This window comes from Balaenoptera acutorostrata, chromosome 1 (assembly GCF_949987535.1).
Source record: "Balaenoptera acutorostrata chromosome 1, mBalAcu1.1, whole genome shotgun sequence".
NCBI lineage: Eukaryota > Metazoa > Chordata > Mammalia > Artiodactyla > Balaenopteridae > Balaenoptera > Balaenoptera acutorostrata.
Window position 1 is genome coordinate 103279711 of NC_080064.1, and position 24572 is coordinate 103304282.

Here is a 24572-nt window from a genome sequence, read left to right on the forward strand (position 1 = left end):
AAAAAACAAACCTAAATTTGAAGGGCAGGGATACAGCTTAGTCTTTACAGAACGGCCTCTGTGGGCTGGACCATAATCCCTCAGTCGGCATTTTCCCGGTCTTTTTTTGAGGATCATTCCAAACAGATCCTTCTTTTTCCCTTATCCATGCAAGAAGCGTAATGGTTCTGTCTGCCTTTTTCCCAGTAAGAGATTAGGTTGTCTGTGATTGGCGTGTCATTCCCTGATTATTCCCAGAACCTGCTTTCTCTGGCTATTGCCTATAAAACTAGGGTGACCGTTTAGTTCCAAACTGGGACACTTTTGAGAGCGAATGTGGGCATTATTAACAGTTTGGCTGGGATAACAGGGTGCTGTATGGTCACCCTACCTATAATCATTCTCATTCTCATTTCCTCCCCCTCCTTGCTACCCACATTCCCCAAGAAGGTAATGTTCTTGGTTTCCTGAGAATATATGTCCAATCAATTCCTATTTATATGCCTGATCCTTTCGTAATTAATTAGTTGAGTTTAAAGAAATGGGCAGACTTTTCAGATCATTAAACCCTGGCTCTTCTATGGATGTTTTAACTGATAGGAGACCTAAGACACGAGAACCCAGGAGAACATTTAACAAGAAATATTCACATGCTCACTTCTGCACCAGCCTCTATACCTGCACTGTCCAATATCACATGTTGCTATTTAAGTTTAAATTAATTAAAATGAAGTGAATTAAAAATTCAGTTCCTCATTCTTAGTTGCATTGAGCTCTCTGTAGCTGCCTGTGTCTGGGCGCTTCCGTATTGGACAGGGCGAGTACAGAACATTTGCAGCATCACAGAAAGTTCTAGTGGGCAGTACTGCTCTGTAGCATCCTGCACTTCCACTTTGGGGTTTGTTATTCTGAGCCCACTATCCCTTAGAGTCTTTAAATTGTCCCCCTAGAACTTACTGACTTTTTTTTTTTTACTTTTCCTTTTGCCTTTCAGGAATGTTGGGCTTGGAACTTGTTCCATGTTCTCCAGAGTTGGTGGGATTATTGCTCCCTTCATCCCCTCACTGGTTGGTTTGTACCTCCTAGTTTGTTCTTCTTGATTCTCTGCTTTGGAAATGTTTGTGCTTTTGAGTAGAAAGAGGTAACAAACAGCTGCCGTTTTAAGATCAGCCTGACACAAATGTGCACCTTGGGCCTTTTAGATTAAGGATCCATGAGGGTAGATGGACCCTTCCCAGGGATTGGCTGTATTCACTGGAGAGTTAGCTACTGCCAGCCTGCCCCTTCCTGTCCCCATTTGTACGTTAGTTGATTAGTGAACATTCCCTAAGTTTCTGCTGTGTGCTGAGCTCTGTGCTAAGCCCTTTACGTACATCATATCATGCAGTCTTCACCACAACTATATGCTGTAGGCATTGGTACCCTGTATTAAATAACAGAGAACACAGCACACCACTCGGAAAAGAAAATTAGAAGAGAAGAAGGTGAAAGAGAGATAAAGTAAACTCCATCCAATCTCAAAATGTCCATGTTCTGAGAAAGATCCCATGGAGCCCCTGTGCACGTCCCTGCTTGGTCTCCTCTAGGACTTTCCCAGCCAAGACTTGTTGAAGCGTGATTAGGTTTGATGTGGGGCTTTGAGCCTCTTCTGGAGACAATTGCTCATCACTCAGGCAACTGCTCGCCTCGTCCTAGTACAGGACATCTCTGAAATGCCACTGTAGCCTTTTCTTTTCTTGAGGAAGTGGGATACACTTCCTTTTTCTGAGTATTTCTCTGTGTTTCATGCTCAATTTTATTTTTTTAAATTTTTTTTCCACATCTTTATTGGAGTATAATTGCTTTACAATGGTGTGTTAGTTTCTGCTGTATAACAGAGTGAATCAGCTATACATATACATATGTTCCCATATCTCTTCCCTCTTGCGTCTCCCTCCCTCCCACCCTCCCTATCCCACCCCTCTAGGTGGTCACAAAGCACCGAGCTGATCTCCCTGTGCTATCCGGCTGCTTCCCACTATCATGCTCAATTTTAGATCACAAGACCCTTCTTATGAAGGAGTCATATTAGTTTCATTTTGCAAAATGTGTCCAACGCTAGGTGTTTATCATTAATGATGCCCGACTTTGGACGGCTGTCCTAGAACATTGTAACACCCAGCGCTGTGTCTTCCCTGAGTCCCACTAAGTTGAGAAGAGGTGAACGTTCCCCTTGATTCAACAGCAGGCCCACAGTTCTGGGCACGTGTTTGCACGCAGGGGGCCGGAGGTCAGAGTTTTTCGTCCCCCTCCTCTCCCCTCCCCGTGCCTCCCTCTCCTCCTCCATCATCTCTTCACCTTTGAAAAATCAGGAAAAGATGATCAGAAGGGACATCCTAACTAGCCGCCGAATTTGGAAGCCCAAACCGAAAGGTGATAAAGCTGGGTCGCTCCTGTGCAGGAACTCAGGAATGGTAATCAGCTCAGAAATCCCCCAGAGCCCCGTCCTGCAAGAACCTTGGTGTTATCTTTGAAATTGTATGTTTGTATTTAAATTTTCCTGAGAACATCTTTTGGACCGGCCCGCTACCATGTCCAAACCACGTGTATAGGTTTCTCTAGGCCTTTCTCTTCCTTTTCAGGGTGTTTACACCTTTAAGCCCCGTGCCTCTCCGTTCTGGTGCTTAGTGACTCAGAACACATATGTGGGACTGTTTGGCCCATTCCAGGGTTGAGAGTGTTAAAGTTCGTCGTGGTCAGCAAATATGCGGGGTGTCTCCTGTGCACAGTGCAGAGATCACTGTGCTGCAGGCCACTCACCTGGAGTGGAAGCTGAGTGTCCGACTCACCACGCACTCTGGCCGTGTGTCTGCCCTGCTCAGACAGCCAAGCCCCTTCCCCGCAGTCCCCAGCCCGTGCGTGAACAGTCGGCTGCGTCTGCTGCACAGGCCAGCGCTGTCCTTTTGATCTACTCACTCCTGTCTCTGTGCCCGAGGACTGGCTCTGGTTTCCTGGGGTAATTCTCTAAGGGGAAAGAAGACGGGCTTTCTGGTGTATTCTAGTGAGGAGGCAGGGCCTGGACAGTAAACATGGCAGGTCCTGGGTCATAAGACTGCTGATGTCATCTGCTAGGAAACTAACACTGAGTTTTTGTTTGTTTTCATTCCACTCCCTGCCCCCATAGAAGTACGTGCAGTGGTCTTTACCCTTCATTGTCTTTGGAGCCACGGGGCTGACCTCAGGCCTCCTGAGTTTATTATTGCCAGAAACCCTTAACAGTCCATTGCTAGAGACGTTTTCTGACCTTCAGGTGTACTCATATCGGAGGCTGGGGGAGGAGACGTTATCTTTACAGACCTTGGATCCCCCTCAGGTATGATGGAATTTTTCTTAATCATTCAGATTTACCATTTGGATGATGATAGTTTTGGGGGAAAAGAAAAAAGAAAAAAAAAAAGAATATCTGGTTATATTAAATAGAACTGAGCAAAACTGCTGGAAAAAAAAGGTGGGATCTGATAGCAGCTGATTGTCAGAGAAATAAAGATGATTCATTAGCTTTCTTAGAACACTTTAGGGGCTAGTTCTTAGGGGAATAAATGTCATCAGAGTACATTTGTCAGTTGAATGCTAGACAGTAATTTAATTTTAGAAATGTCATGACATCATTTCCCTGCCCTTTTCTCCTTTCCTGCTTTAGTCTGTGGACAAGGAGAGCCCGTTAGGGAGTGAGAGTGAGGAAGAGGAAGAGTTTTATGATGCGGATGAAGAGACACAGATGATCAAGTGACCTGCCCCAGATTCCTCCTCAGACGCAGAGGGTCATCTTCTCTGCCTCCAACGAGGGCAGGTTCTCCCAGGAAACTGAAGGGAGCTGTGGAAAGATAGGCTTGAACAAACATCGAAGGTACTCCGTGTGGCCTGATGTTTTTTAGGCAGCAAGGAAGTTGGAGAAGAGATTTCAAGAAACAGGACATCACTGCATCAAGTGAATAGTTGTTAACTGCCCGCAATTCGGGTTTAGCTCAAAATCATGACCTCTGGCCAGATTGCTGAAGTCCACATGCCAGAGTGGTAAGCTCATTTGTTTCTAGAAGTTTGATTACATTGCCTTTCAACTTCATTGTGACCTAAAGGCAAATATGTAAAATTTCTTCTCACCATTAACACGTAATCTGTCCACCAAATTTGACATTTGCCCCTCTCAGTTGCTCCTCACCAGGAATCTTTTGAGGCAGGTTGGTGTTAGCATTTCATTCATTTTTTTGTGCCAGAAGAAAAGCACTGAGAGGGCATTTGTGTGGCCTGAGGCCCTCCACCTTCATCCCAACGGATGAAATTTGGGCCCCCAGCTTGGTTCCTGGCCCAGTGATTGGCTTGAGCTCCCTGTCCTGTGCTTTCAGTCAGTCCCACGGATGACCCGCTAGGAAAAGCCAGCTGCACCAGAGAAATGTTCAGAGTCCGAGGTGTGGTTGCCTCTCCCTGGCAGCTCCCTTTGATACTCGAATCGTGTAATTTCTTCAGTTCCCACTTGTGTGCGCCTGGAGAAAAATTTCCATCTCAGATTCTAGTACCAGCAATAACTTCCAAACCATGCCCAGTAAACGACGAAGTTTTATAAAGGGGGAGGGCAGTTAAAAAGTGACATGTCGGGGCTTCCCTGGTGGCGCAGTGGTTGAGAGTCCTCCTGCCGATGCAGAGGACACGGGTTCGAGCCCTGGTCTGGGAGGATCCCACATGCCGCGGAGCGACTGGGCCCGTGAGCCACAACTACTGAGCCTGCGCGTCTGGAGCCTGTGCTCCACAACAGGAGAGGCCGCGATAGTGAGAGGCCCGCACATCATGATGAAGAGTGGCCCCCGCTTGCCGCAATTAGAGAAAGCCCTCGCACAGAAACGAAGACCCAACACAGCCAAAGATAGATAAATAAATTAATTAATTTAAAAAAAGAGTATGTACTTAAAAAAAAAATTAAAAAAAAAAAAGTGACATGTCAAGACTTTGGATGTTAAAAAGGAAAAAAAAAAGTGGATGTTAAAAAAGGAAAAAAAAAAGTGCTGTTTTTAATAAGGAAGAAAAGAAAATTATCTTTCACAATTTTCTGTTTGTTTTCAGTGTTGTGCAAGGAGGGACTTGGGCAACCTTTAAGAACTTGAACTCTTCTAGTCCTAGATCAGCTCCAGTCTGTTTGGTTAGCTAGAATGGAAGGCACAGTAATTTCCCAGTAAATGTTGGTTTTCATTAAGTACTGCCAGCTTTCAAATAAATCAAAGTCGTACTCAGTTTCCTAAAATCATGTGCTGAAAGTGTTTCCCATGAAACCTGAGTATTATCTCAAATAGGAGTGTTAACCTGGCGTCAACAAGCTTGGACAGTGTTGCTTTAGGTCACTTTCCCAACTGGGAAAATTTCTGTGTTTTCAGAATTTCCATTTCTATTAATCCCTTGGAGAAAAAGAAATTTCACTGGAGATAAAGAGAAGTCATCACTGAGTCTGTTTCTGGAAATCTTGGAGGACTCACCTCGCATTGGCTCCAACCCTCTCCTGTCCTCTTCCATTGACCTCTTGGTTTGCACTATACCAGCCTGTACCTTTGTTAAAGTATTTTTATGTCCTTCATGCCCTTGATTATGTATTGGGCTCTTTATAAATAGGGACCATCTCTACTACTGTTTATTTCTCTCTGCTGTGCCCAGAACACTGTAAGTATTACTGTTTCTAGCCATCAGGGAAATTGTAGAACTCCTCCCATTATCATTTTTATAAATCACAGGCAAATCTGACCCAAACCCCCAAATTGTGGAATCTCGCTGTCTTTCTCTGGGAAATGGAGACCCTGCCCACCATCAGGAGAGGAAGAAAGGAAGAACTTACAACTCAAACCCATGTCCCCTGCATGCCGATGCAGGGGACATGGGTTTGAGCCCTGGTCCAGGAAGATCCCACATGCCGCGGAGCAACTAAGCCCGTGCGCCACAACTACTGAGCCTGCGCTCTAGAGTCCGTGAGCCACAACTACTGAGCCTGCGTGCCACAACTCCTGAAGCCCGTGTGCCTAGAGCCCATTCTCTGCAACAAGAGAAGCCACCGCAATGAGAAGCCCGCGCACCACAACGAGGAGTAGCCCCCACTCGCCGCAACTAGAGAAAACCTGCGCGCAGCAACGAAGACCCAACGCAGCCAAAAATAAATAATTTTTAAAAATAATAATTACTGTTTTTTCATCCCTTTGCCTTTTATAAAAATAGGTTTTTTCTTTTGCTATTAACTGTTGAAAAATAGTGATTGTAGAGATGGTGCACATAAGCATATTTGTATTGATTAAATTATTGGAAAACTCTTAATTTATAGGTAACATATTTTGTCTGTTCAGATGATTTGTAAAAGGTATCCTTTTAAATTTTTTATTGCATTCAAAATTAAATTTCTTTTCTCCTAAAAAGCAGCAAGAAAACCATAAGACACATAAGAAATCCCAGGGCTTCCAGGGTCAAAGGTCTTATCAACAGCTTGTCCAGAACCCTGGCACCACATGGATGTGTTGAAAGAAACTGTTTTGTAGTTTCCTGATTGTTGCGTTAAAACCACTGCCCCTTGAAAATGCAGTATTTATCATTTGGCTGATTTCAAGCAATGTAGACATTCTTTAGTACTTAAAAACGAACAAATAAAATACAACAAATAAGAAGCAAATGAAAGTTTCTGGGACACTACTTAAGTAAATGTAATCTGGGCAAGTATTTTTATGGAGGTCAAATTGATAAAGGTACTTTTAATAGATTCATATTCCTAATGAAAACATATTGAAATAATTCTCTCTACTAATTAAACTGAATTAAACTGCAGCTTTCTAATAGGACTTACTCTTCCATTACTAATTCTTACTAGATTATTAGTTCTTAAATTGGACACGTATAAAGGATTTTTTTTAACAAAATAAAATGCAGGTATTTTGGTTTCTTGTGAATATGATAAAGAATTGTAAAATGTAGACCTTTTGTTCTTACAGAACATTATCAGGATGTACACAGTAGCATCTTTGACAAATTGAGCAAATATAGAATCTGCTAGAAATTATGGGTGATATGTGGGTCAGGGGCTGTAGCAAAGTTAGGGAGTCAGTGGGTACAAAAGATAACTATAGAAGTATTTCTAGAAAAAGAAAAATGCAAAGATACTGCATTGTTAGAAAATGCATCTGTGTAGTATGTTAAAGGGAAAGATCTTATGATTATCTCAATAGATGCATGAAGATTATTTGACAAAATTCAACACCTATTTAAAATAAAAGCTACTAGCAGACAAGGAGTAAAAGGAAACTTCCTTAGCAGTATAAGGGGTATTGTAGCACGTAAGGTGAATTGACCTAAGGCATCTCTTCACCTTCCCGGGACCTTCAGACTTTCTTGATAATGACCACAATAAGAAATGTATTTTACATATTCTTTCTCTTCCCTGTTCCTCCACCTCTTTCTAATCTCTGTCTCTGTCTCTGTTTCTGTCTCTATCTCTGTCTCTTTCTCCCCGCCTTACAATACTTACTATATATATATTTAAAATATATTAAAATATATACATAAAACTTTCATGAAACATGCTTATTCTTGCTTGGTACACTGACAGCTTATATTCTGTCCCATTTTGTTTTATAAAATGCCACTTGTGACCCACTAAACCGATTTCATGACCTACTGTAGTTTAAAAACCCTTGGTTCGTTTCTACTTTATAACAAAGTGAATCAGTTATATATATACATATGTTCCCATATCTCTTCCCTCTTGCATCTCCCTCCCTCCCACCCTTCCTATCCCACCCCTCTAGGCGGTCACAAAGCACCGAGCTGATCTCCCTGTGCTATGCGGTTGCTTCCCACTAGCTATCTGTTTTACGTTTGGTAGTGTATATATGTCCATGCCACTCTCTCACTTCGTCCCAGCTTACCCTTCCCCCTCCCCGTGTCCTCAAGTCCATTCTCTAGTAGGTCTGTGTCTTTAGCAATTATACTCCAATAAAGATGTTAAACAAAAAATAAAATACTAAATGTAAAAAAATAAAAAAATTAAAAAAAAAATAAAAAAGAGCAATACCAAAAATAAATACATTAATTGCTTAAAAACAAAACAAAACAAAATCAAAAAAAACCCTTGGTTCTTCTCTGTCTTCTTGTACTGCAGAGGCTTTAAAGCTAAGATGTATGTTTCCCAAACACCCTTTGCAGCTAGGCTTCTAGGTGCAATTAAGTTTCCATCAGTCAGGTTCAGATGGAATTTGGAAGGTGGGAGTGAGGTGGAGGCCATATTTGTGATGCATCGTTTTTTCCTGCTGGGGTCTCCAGGGATGGAGGCATTTGGTCTTGCTGAGGCAGTTTCAGCAGAGATGTTGACAGGGGCAATATTGATTAAAATCTTAACAAAATATTTTGCATAGAACCTGGCAAAATAATTCTAGTAAAGAAAAGTAATGATTCGGGGCTTCCCTAGTGGCGCAGTGGTTAAGAATCCGCCTGCCAATGCAAGGGACACGGGTTCAAGCCCTGGTCCGGGAAGATCCCACATGCCGCAGAACAATTAAGCCTGTGCGCCACAACTGCTGAGCCCGCACTCTAGAGTCTGCGAGCCACAACTGCTGAGTCTGTGTGCAACGACTACTGAAGCCCGCGCACCTAGAGCCTGTGCTCCACAACAAGGGAAGCCACTACAATGAGAAGTCCGCGCACCGCAGCAAAGAGTAACTCCTGCTCCCTGCAACTAGAGAAAGCCCGCGCACAGCAACCAAGACCCAACACAGCCAAAAATAAATAAATAAAATTAAATTAAAAAAAAAAAGAAAAGTAATGATTCGAAAGTATTCAACAATCCCAAAAAATAAGAGCAAGCAGAAGGGACTCAACTTTCTAGATATTGAAACTTTTGAAGCCGTGGTGTCAGTGTAGCAATAGATAAGCAGATCAATAGAACATAATAGATCCCAGAACAAGACCAAACATATAACAATTTGGCATTTTTTGAAGATGGCATGACAAATCAGTGGGAAAAGAGCGAACTATTCAATTATTGATGTGGGAACTACTGGGTTTCCATATCAAAGAAAACTAAATTAAGACCTTTCTTCTCACCATAACAAAAATTCCAAATAAGTTGAAGACCTAAATAGAAAAAGTCAAAACTTTAAAACAGCTATAAAGTGGTATAGGAGAATGTGCTTATGACCTTGGGGGATTGAGGGATTTTTCAGACAAGAAGTAAAAATCACAAATCGGGCCTCCCTGGTGGCGCAGTGGCTGAGAGTCTGCCTGCCAATGCAGGGGACACAGGTTCGAGCCCTGGTCTGGGAAGATCCCACATGCCGCGGAGCAAATGGGCCCGTGAGCCACAGCTACTGAGCCTGCGCGTCTGGAGCCTGTGCTCTGCAAAAAGAGAGGCCGCGACAGTGAGGGGCCCGCGCACCGCGATGAAGAGTGGTCCCCGCTTGCCACAACTAGAGAAAGCCCTCGCACAGAAACGAAGACCCAACACAGCCATAAATAAATAAATAAATAAATAAATATTTAAAAAAAAAAAAAATCACAAATCATTTTTAAAGAGACAGATTGATATGTTTCACTGCATCTAAATTTAAAACTTCTTTCTGTATGACTAGACACACCACAAAGTTAAAAGAAAAGCAATAGATAGGAAGAAAATATTTGCAACTGCTGTAAAAAAACAAGGATCAATTTCCAGAATATAGAAAGAATTAGTGCAGATAAGAAAGAGAAACAATAAAGTTTACAAAAAATATTTTTAGGCAGTTCACAGATAATAGATGCTCAGCCTCAGTAGAGGATCAGAGAAATGCAAATTGAAAGAAGATTAAGTTACGTAAAATCCATTAGATTGGAGAAAAAAAGAGGCTAATACCAAATTTTGAAGATACGAAGAAAAAGGAATTTACTTACATCCTGATAGTATAAATTTATTCATCAACTAGATTGTCAGTAGCAAGTGAGGTTGAAAACTGTAAATGTTCTATGACACAGGAATTTTGCTTCTATATCTATGTCATGGAAGAGTTTTCAGATATTTTGACTAACATTTTAAGAAAACTGTTTCACACTGTGCGACACACAGTACACACACCTACATATACATATCCACACATATATATATATCACCAAAAAAAGTTTTATAAAATAATACTTACTAGATACATTGCATTGTATTTTCTATGGTATTATATTTTACTTTAAAATGAAAAGAATGTTGGTGAAGACACACAAAAGTGATTTCACAATTCATAAGCAAATCAAACCAAGCAGCTGGAAAAAGTGAAAATAAAACTTTTGCTAGATCAAAGTTATTTCATGGTTAAATTCTTAAGTGAGTGACAGGAGTATTTGCCAGTTAAAGAGATCAAATGCTTTTTAGGCCACACTTTACAGTCAAGACTGTTGATATTCTGTTGCAGAAATACAAGTCTCACTGTTATTCTCACCCAAATGAAGAGTTATCCCTCTTTCCTATAGGTCTAAATTTCTCTTGGAAAAGAGCTTTGCATCTGTGGAAACATTTGGACTTCTCAGCTGAGACCCTAGAGCTCTGTAATACAAAGCTTAGAAGAGATTACTTATTTATTGAAAAATGTCAAGGGCAGATGTAGTCAAAGTAGTATTAAAATAACTTCAGTCTAGACCTTGCAGAACAATTGATTTTGAATAGAATAGATGTTGATGGAATTTCTTTGCTTCAAAATATAACTTCAAGAAATTGAGTGAAATGATTGTGTAAGATGGGCAAAAATGCACACTCAATTTGGAAGTGAGTTTAATCAATGAATGATTTACCAATATGTAGGCAGAGCTTCCAGAAACCACAGAACAGAAGGCAGTATGCAGAAGGAAGCCCATTGATACAGTCCACACAGCATAGGTCGAAGAGTGGATCCGGAGAGGTAAACTGTTCAGCACTGGGTAGCACTTGAAAGATGGTAAATATTTCTCATGTCAGATTAGGGTTTTAAAATTGTAGAAGCTACAATATGCTTGCCGGTGATAATATAATAGGTTCATTTGTTTCCTAGAGCCACTTTAATTATTAGAGATGCATTTCACCATATATAGGATGTTTGCTTTCCTATTGGCTATTGCAGATGGCATGCATCTATTTAATTGTTTAGCAGGATCAAGTTATATGTATATGAATATAAGAGGTACTATAACATGTTTTTACATTGCCTGCCACTGGAGTGTGATCTGCCAAATGACCTCCCTCAACCGCTCTGATTCTTTCAGTGGGTTCTGAGGAAATACTAGTAACATCAAGGGCAGCATTTCACCATATTGATGATCTTTCTTAAGGAAACAGGTTGATGATGATCCCCAAATATTTTAAAGTCTCACATCTCCCCCCACTAATTTCCCTGAAAATACAAAATAGAAGAATGGTGAACTGAAATGAATTGTTATGTCTATGATATGCTTGCCTCTAATGCAGCATAGTTAGATTGGAAAACTTAATTCTGAAGTTAACAGGGAAGGAAATTGGTAGAGAGCAGCAGTTCACTTTCAAATAATATCCTTCCCGTACTATTTATTGTCATTAAGTTTTCCATTATAGTTTTCTCTGAATGGATACTGTAACCAAGAGAGAGGAGGAGGAAGAGGAAGAGTATTTTGCTTTTACTGGCAGAATGGCAGCAGAATAGACGGGTGGTTAAGAAATGCCAATCAAACTAACTTTTCCATAAAGACTCCCAAGACCCTTTTTAGTTTACATAAGTAATCGGGCATTATATTAGTTTCCTATTGCTGCTATAACCAAATACCACAAACTTTAGACAACACAGATTTATTCTATTACAGTTTTGGAGGTTAGACAACGAAGTGAATCGTAAGGGGTTAAAATGAAGATGTCAGCAGGGCTGTTTTTTCCTGAGTTCTTGGCGGGGGTGGGGTTGGGGGATATCCATTCCTTTGTCTCTTGCAGCTTCTGTCTCGCAGCTTCTAGAGTCTGCAGCATTCCTTGCTCCTGGCCACATCACTCCAGTCTTGTTGTCTAACACGGCCTTCTACTTGCTCTGACCTTCTGCCTCCCTCTTATAAGGACCTTTGTGACTACATCAGGCCTACCCAGATGATTCAGGCTCATCTCCCCATTTCAAGATCCTTAATCACATCTGCAAAGTCCCTTTTGCCATAAAAGGTAACATTCACAGGTTCTGGTGATTAGCATGTGGATATCTTTGGGGGCCAGTATTCAGCTTATCACAGGTGTCTTAAGTGTGTTTCATTAAAGTTTTTTGAGTAGATGAGACCTGCTGGAGTCATCAGTGTATAATTGTAAGTTTTATGGGAAAACCTAGTCATTATCAAGAGAAGCTGGACCCAGACCACAGGTAACAGCCTCAAATCTACTTTTATTATTGAGTTTATAGACCCAGTTGGCTAAGCCTGAAGTCTTCCAGTTACTGTTTGAAAGAATGAACTGCTTACAAAAGAATTTGAACCTACTAAGACTTTATTTCTGAGTTTTATTTGTTGCTGTATCTTAACAATTTCCAGTAGTTTTCTTATCAAAATCAATTGTTATTATCTCTACCTTTGTTACACGCTCTTAAGCATCCTATACTTTTCCATAATTATAGTACTTACTGTGTAATTTAATAAACGATGATGTCTTCCCTACTAAGCCATACGCTCTATGAAAATTGGGTACATGTCTGTCTTTTTTCCTACTACATTCCTGCCCATAACACTGGACCCAGTGTTTATTAGGCATTCAGATATTTTTGAAGAAAGGCATGAATCCCTCACCACTCTTTCCTATGAGCTCAGTCAGTACATTGAACTCAAAAGCAACCAAGGGGGCTGTATCTTACTCATCTTAGTAATTCTAAGAGCTAGCACAGTACTGGGGACATGGTAGGCATTTATTAAATTTTTATATGAGTGAATACCTGGACACAAGGTAGTCAAGATTGGCTTAACTGACCTATCAAGTAATATTCTCAAACGGGATACTCTTCCCCAAGATCAATTTGAAAAGGTCTATGGATTATTTAGCTCTGAGAAAACTACTCATAGGAAACTAGAAAAACCTTCATTCCACGTTAACCTTCCTATTACGTAAATCACCATTTTGAGCAAAGTTAAGAGTTAGGATTAGAATATATTCAAGAGAGAAATGATCCCTTTTAAATGTCTACCTTGGTCTAAAATGTCTACCTTGAAAATAGAAGTAAGCAAAGAAGGGTTGATTATTAAATGACAATCTTGTTCATGTATTTATGGACTTATTACTAAAATACGATTCTTCCCACTGAGTTGTAGAATAATTTTAATTTGGTGATTCTTTTCTTTTCACTGAGGCATCTCCCTCTCCCCATAGAGAGACATTCTACCCTATGAGGGTATTCTTTGGAGGAATTTTTGGTATAACTCTCAATGTTGTAATATTCAGATCTCCTAAGATAATTCATCTAGTGGAAACAACATGTAAAAAGTTCAGAAATGCTGTCAATTTGATTCCAGGCGCTTGAGGGATCAGCCCAGTAAGAAAAAAAGTTTTTAGGAGTTGGATCAATGTCTAGATTTTCCTGTTTGCTAGGTGATTCAGAAGCTGGCTCTAATGTTGACTAAAATATAAGTTTTCCTTGATTTATCAGAGGAATGCATTGTCAGAGGAATGAATAAATACCTGAAAACAACTCAGAGTAAAGCCTAAGGGGAATGCTGGACAGTTAGGCTAGTTGTACTTACTTCTCCATCCTGCCATATCCAGAAACTATTTATTATTGGTAAGTAGGTTCCAAAGCATCTTCAAGGCCAGAAAATGCATTCAGATGCTGTTGAGCTATAGAATTCTATAATGATTGATTTGCCAATATCAAAGCAGAGTCAGAGCATAGCAGATGCATTTCTCACAGTGAAAGAATTTATTATCTTCCCAATCCAGTCCATCAGGAGAGAGATGAGGCTTGATAAGGATTTAACTGATAAAGGAAAGAATGACTTGGTAAAAAGTTGAAGACCTGGACAGCAGCAGAGAATTTGGGGAAAAAATCAGAGAGCAAAGGTAGTGTTGTTTTGTCTTGTGGAACAAAGTATTTGAGTTAAGCAGAGGTATAGAATCATTAACAAGTTTTGTTGACAAAAGTGTCATAAAATGGCATCCAATGAGAAGTGGAGTGACCACCTAGGCTTTGTATGTCTTTAAATTTTCTTTCAAACCACCCAGATAGCTTCAAGTTTATCCTAGGAAGATGTGCACAAAAGATCAAAAGATTTCCTTAATTAGTTTCTTTGTATTCAAAAGATTATTTCAGGGAAAAAAATCATTTACTTATTCACAAAATATTTAGAGTACCTACTATGTGCTGTGTCCTATTCTTGGTGCTGAGTTAAAAGAAAGAACATGTATTGAGCATCACTCTAAACAGCTTATATTTCTTGGTACATCCAGTCCTCAGAAGAAAACTATGAAACGTATACTATGGATTCCATTTTATGGATGAGAAAACCGAGGCCCTAGTTAAGTCACCTCCTCAAGTCAGGCAACTAATAGTTGGCAAAGCCTGGATTATCTGACTTCAGAGGTCATTTCTTTTTTTTTTTTTTTTTTAAATCTTTATTGGAGTATAATTGCTTTACAATGGTGTGTTAGTTTCTGCTTTATAACAAAGTGAATCAGCTATACATATACATATATCCCCATATCTCTTCCCTCTTGCGGTTCCCTCCCTCCCACCCTCCCTATCCCACCCCTCTAGGTGGTCGCAAAGCACCGAGCTGATCTCCCTGTGCTATGCGGCTGCTTCCCACTAGCTATCAATTTTACATTTGGTAGTGTATATATATATCCATGCCACTCTCTCACTTCGTCCCAGCGTACCCTTCCCCCTCCCCATGTCCTCAAGTCCATTCTGTACATCTGCATCTTTATTCCTGTCCTGCCCCTAGGTTGTTCATAACCATTTTTTTTTTTTAGATTCCATACATATGTGTTAGCATACGGTATTTGTTTTTCTCTTTGTGACTTACTTCACTCTGTACGACAGACTCTAGGTCCATCCACCTCACTACAAATAACTCAATTTCGTTTCTTTTTATGGCTGAGTAATATTCCATTGTATATATGTGCCACATCTTCTTTATCCATTCATCTGTCAATGGACAATTAGGTTGCTTCCATGTCCTGGCTATTGTAAATAGAGCTGCAATGAACATTGTGGTGCGTGACTCTTTTTGAATTCTGGTTTTCTCAGGGTATATGCCCAGTAGTGGGATTGCTGGGTCGTATGGTAGTTCTATTTTTAGTTTTTTAAGGAACCTCCATACTGTTCTCCATAGTATCAATTTACATTCCCACCAACCAGAAGTCATTTCTTAAGTGACTAAGCTATACTGCTACAATTCTAGAGGGGCTCTTAAATTTTAGCCAGGCCTTATATTTTCCATAGGCTGTTTGATGATACTGATGATGGTGATTATAACTACTATGCATTGAGTACCATGCACCATGTCACCATGTCAATACATTCTGTGGTTATGTCTTAAAATTCTCACAACAATTCTATTAGGTAGTGTATAATTCTTGCTCTGCTGATGAAAACAACGAAGCTTAGGGGCATTACATAATTTTTTCAAGGTCACAGCTAATAATAGGCAGTGTTAGGTCTAGATCCCATTTTGTCTTATGCCAAGGCCCAGACATTTTGATTAGGCTCTTTCTGGAGGCAGAGCATTTTAAGGATTCTAATTAGTTAATGATTCTCCCTGTATTTTAGAACCATTGAGGTTTTTTTTCTCTCCACAATTAAATCAGTAAAGGAATACATTTGTCAGTCAAAAATGTGGATTCAGAAGCTCATCAAGATTCAGACTCCTCACTAATGGGCCAAATCCAGCTATGATCTCATAGAGAAGATGGAAAAATTCTCCATATCTCTGGTGTACCCTTTGAGGTTACTTAAATTATTCACTTTAGGGCAACTATTAACCTACCATTTCACCAAATATATTCAAGAGAAATTCACTGAGCGCCTACTGTGTACTAGGCATTGTCGTAGGCTTGGAGTTGTCAAAGATCAGTGAGGTGGGTTTCTCAAGCTCTGACCCTTCCCAGAGGGATTTAAGTACTACAAAGATGAAAAGGCCTTGGTGAAATTGAGACAGCCTCTGGGATCCAAGTTTGGGAAACTTGCTAGTGACAGAAATGGATTTCTATTTCAATGAAAAATTTCTTGAGCAGTGAGGTCGCAGGCTGAGACTTTTGATAGTGATTTCAAGGAAGTCTAAGTTACGGAACTTTTGAGCTGTCCCTCACCCTATGCTTTTAATTATGCCAACAATTAAAATTAATTAACAGGCTAAAGCCTATTATCTGGGGAGAGTAAGTGTGCTGCTATCAGCAAAGGGACACATAAACATTTCCTCTTGTAAATACTCTTTCCCTTTATCAGTTAAAAGTCCAGAGGAAAGACCAGGCCTTCCCGACTGCCACCATTTTTTTCCCCACATTCCTCATTAAACTTCTTTATTTGATTCTTAATAACTTTTAGCTTTGGAGTAGTTCAGAATACTCCCCAAAGATATTTTAAGTACCCTCTGAAATCGTCACAGTATTGCAGGAATACGGTTTTAGAATCAAGAGAGGTTTTTTTTCTTATTCTCACTTTCCTTTTCTTTAACATGAAATATTAATAATATCATTTTTATTATAAGTCCTTGTGCTGATTATTACTAAGTAATGTGTATGGAAAACTCCAGCTGCCAAGTAGGAGGGCTTCAATAAATTCTACTACCTAGAAACTGCCAAAGATTTTAAAACAAGGATTTAATACACACATTTTTTAAAATGTTAAAAAAAAAAAGTGAACTCTCATGGTGCCGTATTTTTTTCCAAAAATGAAATTGATAAGGAATGTTTCAAGAAAACATATTTTCAATCTGGTTCAGTTCATCTGCCACCTAATCATGTAACTGAGGAAATAAGACTTTTGTAAGACCACTTCCTTCTTATCTACCTTGAAGATCTGTAAGCTCCCTTCCCCCTTTCCCCTCCCACTTTCCTGAGGAATCCTGGTTTGGGGAGGAGACGGTAGCCTCCTGGTGGGAGGAGAGGAAGGACTATAAAATCAATTTCCTCTAGCCCTGGACGGCGGATCTTCTCTCTTTCCCTTTTGGAACCAGCTTGGAAGGGTAAGTGTGGGAGAGAGGCAATTAGGGTGTGTGTGTGTGTGTGTGTGTGTGTTTGTGTGTGTTTCCCATCTAGAGGTCTATAGGGGAACTGGGGAGAGGAAGCCACGAACACCGATTGCACCATTCTCTGGGCTGTAGGGAGAGGGGATGATTCTTGAGGATTCTTTCTGGCTGTAGGTGTGCTCAGGAAGACTGTGCTCTGGCCAGAGTGTCATCTGTGTTTAAATCCTTGAAACCCAAGGGAGCCTTAGGTGAAGGAACAGGAAGCAAATTCAGTTACAATATGTGGACCACCCTTAAGGTTGATGGACAGGTCTTACTGTTTTGAGAACAAACAAATATTTCCACTCATTTGTATCTAGTTGTTCACATGGGTTCTAACCCTTGCCCTTTTCCCTTTCCACTTTATATACTCTCCCTGAGCAATCTCAACGCCATCCACTCTGAATATTGAATTTTATTATTTGTATATCTTTTCTCTGATTATAAAACGTATATAACGTATTATCAGTACGTTAACTGTAAAAAAAAAAAAAATCAATGGGAAAAAAGGTAACATGGAAAGTAAAAATTGGATGCACTCCCACCACCCAGAGAAGACCATTTTAACTTTTTCTACATGTATGGGTAATGTTTTGTGACCTACTTTTTTCTATCTATCAATAATATCACAAACATTTTTCTGTTATTAAATATTCTTTTACAGTATAACTGTTAAAGGCTACAAAGTATTCCATCATATAGATGAATTGTAACTTATTTGCCAGCATCCAATTGTTATTTAGTTTATGTCCATTGTTTCCTATTATAAATGAGGCATACAGAGAGTTGGCATACCCCTTATGTTACCTTCATATAAGTTTTAAGATGCAGACTCATTGGGTCAATGGGCAGGATTTCTTTAAAGTTTTGATGAAAATTGTCCTGTCAGTTTACATTGCCCTTGTTAATACATGAGGGCCACATTTCCAACAGGCTTCTAAGCACTATTACCTTTTCCTAATTTTTGCCAAGTTATCAAATTGGGGGACGGGCCAGATGAAGGAGTATCTCATCGTTAGAATTTAATTTGCATGTTTTTGTAATTAGAGATGTAATCGGGTTTTTTTTTTTATGTTTATTAACCATTTGTATTTATTCTTCTATGGATTGCCTACTCGGATACTCTGCTTATTCTATATTGTGGAATTATGTTTTCTAATTTTGAAGTTTTTAATTTTTATTTAAAGTTTTCAGGACCTTCAGCATGTGTTCTTCATATACACAAGTTTAGATAAATGTTGATCTCCTTTTTCTTCTGGTTTCTTTTGTGATTTGTTTTTATATGTAACTCCTTCGTTTACTTGGAATTTATTTTGGTGTATGAAAGGATATAGGAGCCTGGCTTTTTTTTTTTTTTTTATCCCTGAATAGCTGAGCATTTTTCTTTCATCTCAGTGGTTCATATTATCCCCACAGATTAAAAACGCCACCTTTATCTAAGAGCCTTTAAGGATCCAGAGCTCGTGCATGGTCAGGGTTGTTCAGGCAGAAGAAGGGAGGTGGGTGGGAAGGAATGGGGCTTGGGAAAGGCAGGAAGTAAGGAGACTTCAACTTTATGACTAGTATGTCAATTACACTAAAAAAAAAATCAGTAGCAAAAAATGACAAATGTTTTCGTTTGTAAAGTCTAGATGTATGGGTCTAGAATGATTTTCTATATTTTTCTGGTGCTCTGTAAAAAAATTTATGAGAACTGTATATTCCCTGGAAGTTTAAAAGAGTCACCAGTAAATTGAGCCTGGCACCTTCTTAACAGTTTTATCATTTCTTCTATAGCGGTTGCCCTTAAAATGTTCTTACTTCTTTTGAGTCGATTTTCCTCATTAATTTTTTTCTAGGACATTATCCGCTTTATTCAGGTGTTGAATTAATTGGTATGTGTTTCAACAGAGTAATCTCTTTATATCTGTGACTATATCTTTCTGATTCCTATTTTGTATATTGTAATTGTCTTCTTTTTACTTGATGAGATTAACTAAAGTGTCTTTGTGTTTCTGTTGCTTTTAATTATTTTTTTAAAATTTCCAAGTAGTTGGAATTATTTTGTATATAATCATTATAACTTTTTGTTGTTTTGCACTGGTCAAAATATGTAGTCAGTACAGTTTCTTTTTAGAATATTTAAGATTCTCTTTGCCATGATTTTTCCGTATTTTTTATGAGCACTTGATAAGACTGTTCAGGTTTCTGTTTTAATTTTTGCCTACTTCATCTGCCAGGGACTGAAAGAGGAGTGTTAAAACTTCCTACCACAGCTGTGTTTATGCCAAATTCTTTTTGGACTTCTAGTATTTTATGCTTTATATGATTATTCTTAATATTAGTAATGGTACATGAAGGTTCTTACTTGACTACTACATATTCACAATGCCTATTAAAAATAGCAGAAAATTGAAATGATTGTGTTCCATATGCAAGTCTATAAGGGAGTTTAACCCACTGATATTTATTGTCATAATTGATATTTCGGGCTTCTGTCATCTTATGTTTTCTGGCTTGTGTGTTTTCTTGCTATATTATATATTTTCTATCTTTTTCTGTATGAATGTACATTCACATTGTTGTACAACAATCACCAGCATCCATCTTGAGAATTTTTTTCATCTTTCCAAACTGAAACTCTATTCAATAAGCACTAAATCCCCATTCTTTCTCTCCCCAGCCCCTGGGAACCACTTTTGTACTTCCTGACTCTATGAATTTGACTACTTTAGGTACCTCACACAAGTGGGATGGTACAATATTTGTCCTTTTGTGACTGGCTTATTTCACTCAGTAAAATGTCTTCAAGATTCATCCATGTTGTTGCATGTTGTCAGAATTTCCTTCCTTTCTAAGGTCATGTACCATTCCATTGTTTGTATATACCATATTTTGTTTATCCATTCATCTATTGATGGGCACTTGGATTGCTTCTACCTTTTGGCTGTTGTGAATAATACTGCCGTGAACATGGGCGTGCAATATCTGTCCAAGTCCCTGCTTTGATTTCTTTTGAGTACAATACCTGGAAGTGAAATTTCTGGATCAGGTAGTAACTATATGTTTAATTCTTTGAGGAATTGCCATGCTATTTTTCACAGCAGCTACACGATTTTACATTCCCAGCAGCAATGTACAAGGGTTCCAATTCCTCCACATCCTCACCAACATTTATTATTTTCTGATTTTTTTAAATTACAGTTTTCCTAAAGGGTGTGAAGTGGTACTTCATTGTGGTTTTGTTTTGCATTTCCCTAACAATTAGTGATGTTGAGCGTCTTTTCATGTGCTTATTGGCTATTTGTAGATCTTCTTTAGAGAAATGATATTCACGTCCTTTGCCCATTTTTTAATTGGTTTGTTGTTGCTGAGTTGTAGAAGTTCTTTATATATCCTGTATATCATTCCCCTATCAGATAGATGATTTGCAAATATTTTCTCTCATTATGTGGATTGTGTTTTCACTTTCTTGACAATGATTTTTGATGCACAAGTTTTTTTGTTTTTGTTTTTTATGTCTTTACTGGAATATAATTGCTTTACAATCTTGTGTTAGTTTCTGCTGTACAACAAAGTGAATCAGCTATATGTATACATATATCCCCATATCCCCTCCCTCTTGAGCCTCCTTCCCACCCTCCCTATCCCACCCCTCTAGGTTGTCACAAAGCATGGAGCTGATCTCCCTGTGATGCACAAGTTTTTTCATTTTTTTGTTTTGTTTTTTTTTTAATTAATTAATTTATTTTATTTTATTTTTCTCTGTGTTGGGTCTTCGTTTCTGTGCAAGGGCTTTCTCTAGTTGCGGCGAGTGGGGGCCACTCTTCATCGCAGTGCGTGGGCCTCTCACTATCGCGGCCTCTCTTGTTGCAGAGCACAGGCTCCAGACGCACAGGCTCAGTAGTTGTGGCTCACAGGCCCAGTTGCTCTGCAGCATGTGGGATCTTCCCAGACCAGGGCTCGAGCCCATGTCCCCTGCATTGGCAGGCAGATTCTCAACCACTGCGCCACCAGGGAAGCCCGATGCACAAGTTTTAAATTTTGATATAGTCCAATTTCTTTTTACTTTTGTCGCCTATGCTTTTGGTGTCATATCCAAGAAACTGTTGCCAAATCCAGTGTCATGAAGCTTTTCCTTTATGTTTTCTGCTAAGAGTTTTATGGTTACTGTGTTTATGTTTAGGTCGTTGATCCATTTTGAGTTAAATTTTGTGTATTGTTTAAGGTAGGGATCCAACTTCATTCTTTTGCACGTGGAAATCCAGTTGTCCTCATGAATTTGAGTAAATTTTTCACGATAGCTACATAGTGGTATACTTTCTAAATTCGTATATGTCTGAGGATATTTTTGCTGTCTTCATAATGAATAAAAATATTTTCCCCAAAATCTTTGTCAGTTTGCTTGATTTCAGTCTGTCACTCATTGTTGTAGAGAAGTCTGAGGCTATCTCATTTTTTGCTCCTTTTTAGGTTATTTTTCTCCATCCTGCATACAGTAGAATTCTTTACTTATCATTTATTTATTTATTGTAAACTTATTTATTTGTTTATTTATTTATTTATTTAATTTTGGCTGTGTTGGGTCTTCGTTGCTGCGCACAGGCTTTTCTCTAGTTGTGGCGAGCAGGGGCTACTTTTTGTTGCAGTGCGTGGGCTTCTCATTGCGGTGGCTTCTCTTGTTGTGGAGCACGGGCTCTAGGCGCACGGGCTTCAGTAGTTGTGGCACGCGGACTCAGTAGTTGTGTCTTTTGGGCTCTAGAGCTCAGGCTCAGTAGTTGTGGCACACAGGCTTAGTTGCTCCACGGCATGTGGGATCTTCCTGGACGAGGGCTCGAACCCATGTCTCCTGCATTGGCAGGCGGATTCTTAACCACTGTGCCACCAGGGAAGCCCCCTACTTATCATTTAAATTGTAGAGATTTACCTGGACACATCTAACTAATCTTGTCTTTTCATTTATGTTGTATAGAACATGTGAGTCCTTTATCGTCTGGATTCAGGTCTTTTTTCATTGGAAGAAGCTTCCTTCTATTTTTTAATTTAATTATTGCTTCTGTTCTTTTTCTTCTCTCTTCTTAAGGTGCACCATATGTAAGATTTCCATTTTCTTTTCTTTATATCCATCATCTTCCCATTATGTTAATATTTTTGTCCTTTTTCTTTGCATTAGAGGAGGTTTCTCAATTTTGTCCACATGATTAATTTGACTAACAGTAATGCAGATTCTCTTTCTGTTTTTAATTGTTTTAAATTCATTTTGATTATTGTTATATTTCTCACAATTTTTTTTTAATAAAGTGTATGTCTGTATTATTTTAAATTTTTATTTATTTATTTATTTATTTTTGGCTGTGTTGGGTCTTCGTTTCTGTGTGAGGGCTTTCTCTAGTTGAGGCAATCGGGGGCCACTCTTCATCGCAGTGCGCGGGCCTCTCACTATCACGGCCTCTCTTGTTGCGGAGCACAGGCTCCAGTCACGCAGACTCAGTAATTGTGGCTCACGGGCCTAGTTGCTCCACGGCATGCGGGATCCTCCCAGACCAGGGCTCGAACCCGTGTCCCCTGCATTGGCAGGCAGATTCTCAACCACTGCACCACCAGGGAAGCCCCTCACAATCTTTATTTAACTCAGTCTAGCCAGATCCCTCTTGCCTTAGAGTTTTATCTTTTGCCTTTGATTTAATTAATTCCATGTGTTTTTTTTGAATTTTATATACAACATGAAAACAGAAACCCCCTAAATCTTCTTTCTTATAGTACTTTCACAAATATCCTCATGCTTCATGTCTTGAATGATGCTCTTCCTCCATGTTTGTAGGTTATATAATATTTTCACACTCCCATGTTAATTATTAAGTGTTTATGAACCAAAAGGACAAATCCAGTCCTGATGCTTGCCAGCAAATTTGTTGGATTCTTACTGGAGAATCCCCTCACCTGGATACTATTAGAGTTTTACTCCCTGGATTTTATCTTTGGGAAATGGTTGATAAAAGCTTACCTAAATAATTCAATGTCCCAGGACCTGAATGGAGGGGAGACAGAGCTGGGGCTGCAGGCTGTTTCAGCAGAGGAAATTTGTCTCCTTCAGGCTGGGCAAAACCTCTGAACCAGGGTCTGGTTTACTGAATTTAATTTTCTGTTTGGCTTAGCTGTCACCCCAGGGTGTCAATGTGCATGCATCCGGGTTCTTACTAGTTTATCCTCCCAGGTCTAGCAGGCTTACAGTCTGGTTGGGCTTCTTACCTAGAGACTTCCAATACAATAGCCTCTGAGACTGGTGCCTCACCACTGGGAAATGGGAGAGGTGAAGCACATCTCCTCTAGCTAGTATCCTACCCTCACTTTCCAAGTTAGGGTGATTAATGGGTTTCGGCAGAACCCATACCTACCTACTATAACATATATCCCATCCTCACTATCATTACAGGGAATTGGCTCTCGGTGTCTTCCAATTTGTATCCCTCTGCAGGTTGTGACAGACCGATAATATCACGTCTTAGTTCCAATGTGAATTAAAAAACAAACATTTTTATTTTTCATTAGTCAATTCAGTTGGCTTGGGGGTGAGAGTAGAGTAGGGTTTGTGATGCCTGGGTGTATTTTGTCATTTGATTGGAAGTCTATGGTCATCAGTGCCTCCTAACTTAATATCTCTATTTTGTTGCCATCTTTCTGCCATCAGAGGGATTTATTTCTAGATGCAAATGTTATCATTTTACTCCCCAGCTTAAAAACTCTCAAGGGTTCCCCAGTACCTACAGGACAAAGTTCAGATGCCTCTTCATGTTAGGCTCAGCCATTATCTGGACGCTGCTGACCTCTAGGGTCTCAAATCCAACCACTTTTTCACCTCATTCCAGCAATGACTAACTCATTTCAGTTGCTTAAATACCTTAAGCCTACGTTCTGCTAAGCATTATGCTGGACTCTAGGAAAACAATCTTTCTAATAAATTCTAATTTTAAGGATCTTTTAAGCCTGGTTGAGGAGACACAGAAATGTATCAGTTTTATTATCAATCCAGTTTTGATAACTCCTATAGCAGGAAGCATATAGAGAATGCTTTAGGAAAGTTGTTATGACTCCATGTTTTCTGTATTTTTTTATTGAGATGTAATTCACATACCATAATATCCACTCTTTTAAAATGTATGATTCACTGTTTATTTTATCATTAACCATCACCACTCTCTAATTCCAGATTATTTTCATCACCCCAAAAAGAAACCTTGTACCCACTGGCAGTGGTTCCCCATTCCCACTTGTTCCCAGCCATTAGCAATTACTAATCTATTTTCTGTCTCTATGGACTTATTATAGATGCTTCATATAACTTGTAGCCCTTTGTGTCCGGCTTCTTTTACTTAGCACGTTTTCAAGCTTCATCCATATTGTGGCATGTATGTATC

The 24572-nt window shown here is 39.4% G+C and overlaps 1 protein-coding gene across 3 annotated transcripts in view; it reads left to right on the forward strand.

Moving 5' to 3' along the window:
* SLC22A15 (solute carrier family 22 member 15) overlaps positions 1 to 12009 on the forward strand; it is a 98348-nt gene extending 86339 nt beyond the window's left edge. The window contains exons 10-12 of one of the 3 annotated variants that reach the window (XR_009008560.1): positions 974 to 1050; positions 3143 to 3331; positions 3659 to 3789. Coding sequence is in view for 2 of the 3 variants with exons in the window: in XM_007169337.2 (XP_007169399.2) it covers positions 974 to 1046; positions 3143 to 3331; positions 3659 to 3748 (352 nt within the window). In the remaining variant the exon portion in view is untranslated. Of the gene's footprint in view, positions 1 to 973; positions 1051 to 3142; positions 3332 to 3658; positions 7616 to 11923 lie in introns of those variants that run through there. The other 2 variants (XM_007169337.2, XM_057547848.1) reach the window with 2 other exon arrangements.
* Positions 12010 to 24572: the final 12563 nt, after the last annotated feature.